Source organism: Triticum dicoccoides, chromosome 6B, assembly GCF_002162155.2.
Source record: "Triticum dicoccoides isolate Atlit2015 ecotype Zavitan chromosome 6B, WEW_v2.0, whole genome shotgun sequence".
Taxonomy (NCBI): domain Eukaryota; kingdom Viridiplantae; phylum Streptophyta; class Magnoliopsida; order Poales; family Poaceae; genus Triticum; species Triticum dicoccoides.
In genome coordinates, this window is record NC_041391.1 from 1,897,594 (window position 1) to 1,903,169 (window position 5,576).

A 5,576-nucleotide genomic window follows, 5' to 3' on the forward strand; every position below is an offset into this window, starting at 1 on the left:
GGCGACCTCGTGGATGTCCTCATCGGCCTTTGGAAGGACCAGCATGGCACACTGCGCTTCACAAAGGATCACGTCAAGGCCATCATCCTGGTACCAACGTAATTCTAATTCAGTTGGATCTATATCTGGTACATTGATTCTTGGCTTCTAATTGTGGTACTACATGCGTTGCGTGCAGGACACGTTTATTGGCGCCATTGACACGAGCTCCGTGACAATGCTGTGGGCAATGTCGGAGCTGATACGGAAGCCGCGCGTACTCAGCAAGGTGCAAGACGAGATCAGAGCAATAGTGGGCCACAACCATTTAGGGAGGGTGCAAGAAGACCACGTCCCCAACCTCACCTACCTCAAGATGGTGGTCAAGGAGACTCTGCGGCTGCACCCGCCGGCCACCCTGCTTGTGCCGAGGGAGACCATGCAGCCCGTTCAGATCGGCGGCTTCGACGTGCCCGCAAACACGCGGATCCTCGTCAACGCATGGGCCATCGGCCGGGACCCTGTGAGCTGGGGCTCCGACTCGGAGGAGTTCAATCCTGACAGGTTCCATGGCATTGACATCGACTTCAACGGCGCCCACTTCCAGCTCCTACCTTTTGGTGCCGGACGGAGGATATGTCCTGGCCTAGCCATGGGGGTCATGAACGTGGAGTTCACTCTCGCTAACCTGCTATACTGCTTCGACTGGGTGCTCCCAGAAGGGATGACTCCCGAGAGTGTGAGCATGGAAGAGGCCGGCGCCCTCATTTTCCGCCGGAAGGCACCGCTCGTGCTCGTGCCCACGCCGCAGGGGTGACTCTTCCGCAAATATGCATATCACATATCTTGCTTCCAATCAATAATATCTGTATTGAATTAATAACATTGTAGGTTAAATTCAATTATTTGGTGCCTTTTCATCTTGTTGGTACCGCAAATCTTTACCTAATAATAAAGAGAATTTGATTTCTGCCGGTATGTCATAAAAACTACCGTCGAAGTTGGCAATAATTACTCACCAATGCCATCCATAAGTGGCAAAAACGATTCGTTTTTAATTTCAAATATTGCTCCCGGGTTGTGTTATTAACAATTGATACGGTACAACAAATTATCCATAACCGATCCAATGCCTACGAGCTTTTCCTATATTGGTTCTCGCTTATTTACTTTCCCGTTGCTATTGTTACAATTGCTACAAAATACCAAAATATTACTTTTGCTACCATTACCTTTTATTACTGTTACCACTACTATCATATTACTTTGCTACTAAATACTTTCTGTAGATACTAAGTTATCCAGGTGTGACTGAATTGACAACTCAGTTGCTAATACTTGAGAATATTCTTTGGCTCCCCTTGTGTCGAATCAACAAATTTGGGTTGAGTACTCTACCCTCGAAAACTGTTGCGATCCCCTATACTTGTGGGTTATCAGGGGGCCATAGGTTTCGCTAGTGGCTTCTCTCAAGATAGCATAAGTATTACGGTGGGTGAACAAATTACTGTCGAGCAATTGATAGAAAAGCTAATAATTATGAGATTGTCTAGGCATGATCATGTATATAGGCATCACGTCCGTGACAAGTAGACCGACTCCTGCCTGCATCTACTACTATTACTCCACACATCAACCGACTCCTACCTGCATCTAGAGTATTAAGTTCATGAACAATAGAGTAACGCATTAAGAAAGATGACATGATGTAGAGGGATAAACTCATGCAATACGATATAAACCCCATATTTTTATCCTCGATGGCAACAATACAATAGGTGCCTTGCTACCCCTGCTGTCACTGGGAAAGTACACCGCAAGATTGAACCCAAAGCTAAGCACTTCTCCTATTGCAAGAAATATCAATCCAGTAGGCCAAACCAAACTGATAATTTGAAGAGACTTGCAAAGCTATGCAATCATACATAAAATAATTCAGAGGATATTCAAATATTTCTCATAGATAAAATTGATCATAAACCCACAATTCATCGGATCTCGACAAACACACCGCAAAAAGAGTTACATCGAATAGATCTCCAAGAAGATCGAGGAGAACTTTCTATTGAGATTCAAAGAGAGAGAAGAAGCCATCTAGCTAATAACTATGGACCCGAAGGTCTATGGTAAACTACTCCCGACTCATCGGAGAGGCCTTGGAGATGATGTAGTGGCTCTCTGCGGTTGATTCCCCATCCGGTAGAGCGCCGACGAAGGCTCCAAGATGGGATCTCGCGGATACAGAAGGTTGCGGCGGTGGAAATAGTTTTTCGTGGTGCTCCTGGATGTTTTCAGGGTATATGGATATATATAGGCGAAGGAGGTAGGTCAGGGGAGCCACGAGGGGCCCACGAGAGTGGTAGGTGCGCCCTCCTGCCTCGTGGCTGCCTTGGTTGCTTCTTGACATCCACTCCAAGTCTCTTGGATTGCGTTTGTTCCAAAAAGATCGCTCCCGAAGGTTTCATTCCATTTGGACTCCGGTTGATATTCCTTTCCTTCGAAACACTGAAATAGGCAAAAAAACAGCAATTCAGGATGGGCCTCCGGTTAGTAGGTTAGTCCCAAAAAATGATATAAAAGTGTAAAGTAAAGCCCATAAACATCCAAAATGGGTAATATAATAGCATGGAACAATAAAAAATTATAGATACGTTGGAGACGTATCAATGGTATATTTAATTTTAACTTTTCTGGTTTCACATTCTTCTAAACAGTATCATATTATGATACTACAAAAGATCCGCTCTTCCATTAATGAGATGCCACATTTGACTGCTGATGCCTAGTTGGCACAAATCCTAGATATTATATCTTACTGTGAGTAGTCCAATCATTTATTATATATTTAAGATACATAAAATTGAGCCAGAAATTTCCATGGTGATATGTGTTGAAATTTAGGCCCATCAATCTATGCATGGACATGCTAGTTTATTTCATGTGGTGGATATAGAAGCTGATTAGTTGTTGGTAATTATGTGTGTGGCTAGCTAGAATTATGAATGATTGATTAAGAAAAAGGTTACATGTAGGATGATTAATGTGAGTGGTTTGTGGCATACATGCAATGAACATCTTGTTGGTCTATCGAATTTTGTCATATCCATAGATTGCATGGTTTAAGACCAAATACGGAATCCGTCATTCAAGCAACTTACATGCATCTTTATTTCTCTAGTAATCGCGGAACTCATCTACCACAAATTTAAAAATAATTCATGTACAAGCCGAAAAACATTGATTCCATAAAGGTATAATTAACCAGTTGGGTCCCATGGGATAACTATGTTTGCCCACACCTCACCCACCAGCCGCATTCATGCCCACACCCTAATCATGTTGTGCGCTCGTCAGATAGACGAAACTAAAAATTATGTCCGCCTTCTATGTACATTATTAGCACCAAAGGCATCACAAAATGGAATGCAAAATATGATGCTCTCTCCCCAAAGCTTACTCCTATAGGCTAGTATCTTTGAATACCTTATTTCTTAGTTTTTATAAATTTAATGCTAACTCATGGAAATGGTATATTTTACTTTTACCTTCCTCGTTCAACATGCTATGGACCCGTATCATATTATTATAGGAAAAACCACCCATGCTTTGTTGAATGACAAGCCATGTAAGGTTGAAGCCTAGTTGGCACTCATTTTAGCTATGATATCATTTTCTCTATAATCTGATCATTTATTATATAGTTATAATAACTAAATACGCAAACAAAAATGTTCATGGTGACATGTTTTGCCATTTAGGCTTATGAATCTTCGCATGGTCATTCGGTTTTGCCTCATGTGGTGGCTAAATTTAGACGATTCGTAGGGTGTAATATTGGGTGCGCCCCATCAATTTTTTTATGGATGAAGAAAAGGATGATTGTATAGTATGATTGCTGTAAATGGTCTGATGTCATAAATGGAGTGGACATCGGATAAATCTCTCGAATCTACACACATCCATCAATTGAATGCTTGAAAATTACGAATGACTACAACAGATCATGTAACAGGCATGCATACATATTTATCCAATCAACACTGATCTCTTCCATGACACAATTAAATATAATATACGCATAAGAAAAAACATCACACTTATTTCATTATTATACATATCAGTAATAGAAACCAATCACATAACTGTGTGAGTCAGCACTTCACCCAGTAGTTCAATTCATGCGCACAACACCATCGCAATGCTTGCTCGTTCAAACGTTGAAGCTGCAAATTATTTGTCTGACCTGTTGATATTTTTAAGCACCTAATACAGGGAAAAGGGGGATTATTATATGATCCTGGATACCCAAGGCTTGGTATTATAGGTTAGTATCTTTGATAACATCATTTATTCGTTTGTAAAATTTCAATGCTAATTTGTGGAAATGGTATATGTCAGTTTTACTTTTCTGGTTCCACATACTACGGAATGGTATCATATTATGATACTTCAAATGACCCGCTCTTCTTTAAAGATCGCACGTCAACTTGATGCCTAGGTTGCACTACCCCGGGCTATTATATCATGTTCTGATTGTTCTAATCATTTATTATATAATTATAATAAATAAAATGCCACTTAATTTTTTCCATGGTGACATGTGTTGCCATTTAGGCCCATCAATCTGTGCATGGACATCTAAGTTTATTTCACATGGTGGATATTTAAGTTGATTAGTTATTGGTAATTTTGAGTGTGGCTAGTTAGATTGATAAATTATCGATGAAGATAAAGGTGCATGTACGATGATCAATGTGAGTGGTTGGAAACATACATGGAATAAACATCTTGTAGGTCTATTGATTTTTCTCATATCCATTGATTCCATGGTTTAAAACCAAATATGGGATCTATAATTCAACTTGGATGCATCTTCGTTTCTCCGGTCATTGCTGACCTCATCCACCACAATATTAAAGATAATACATGCATAATTCAAAAAACATTTATTCCTCAATGGTATAACTAACTAGTTGGGACCAATGGCATAAATATTTTTGCTCACACCTCACCCACCAGCCGCATTCATGCCCACACCCCAATAATGTTGTGCGGTCATTAGATAGTTAAAACTAGAAATTATATGCGCCTTAGATTAACTTTCTAGCACCTAAGGCATGAAAAAATTGGAAGTATAATATGATCCTCGCTCCCCAATGCTTAGTAATATAGATTAGTTTATTTGAATACCTTATTTGTGTGTTTGTGAAATTTCAATGCTGATTCACGAACTATATTCCACTTTAACCTTTCCTCGTTCGACACATGCTATGGAGCAGTATCATATTATTTAACTACAAGTGACCCACGCTTTATTTAATGACATGCCATGTAAGATTGAATCCTAGTTGGCACAAATTTTAGCTGTTATATCCTATTTTGAGTAGTCTGATCATTGATTATATAGTTATAACAATTAAATATTAAAATAAAAATAAAAATGTTGATATGTCTTGCCGTTTATGCCCATGAATCTTTGCATGGACATGTGAGTTCATCTCAAGTGGTGGCTTAATTTAGAAGATTTGTACATTGTAATTTTGGTTGTGCCCACACCGATTTATCTTTGATGGATAAAGAAAAGGATGCATGTAGTA

At 39.8% G+C, this 5,576-nt stretch overlaps 1 protein-coding gene across 1 annotated transcript in view; it reads left to right on the forward strand.

Annotated features, from left to right (window-relative positions):
• Positions 1-927, forward strand: part of LOC119321842 (4-hydroxyphenylacetaldehyde oxime monooxygenase-like) — a 1,816-nt gene extending 889 nt beyond the window's left edge. The window contains exons 1-2 of the mRNA XM_037595366.1: positions 1-90; positions 179-927. The exon at positions 1-90 is cut by the window's left edge and continues 889 nt beyond it. Coding sequence (XP_037451263.1) covers positions 1-90; positions 179-796 — 708 coding nt within the window. The 3' untranslated portion in view covers positions 797-927. The remainder of the gene's footprint in view (positions 91-178) is intronic.
• The last annotated feature ends 4,649 nt before the right edge of the window (positions 928-5,576 follow it).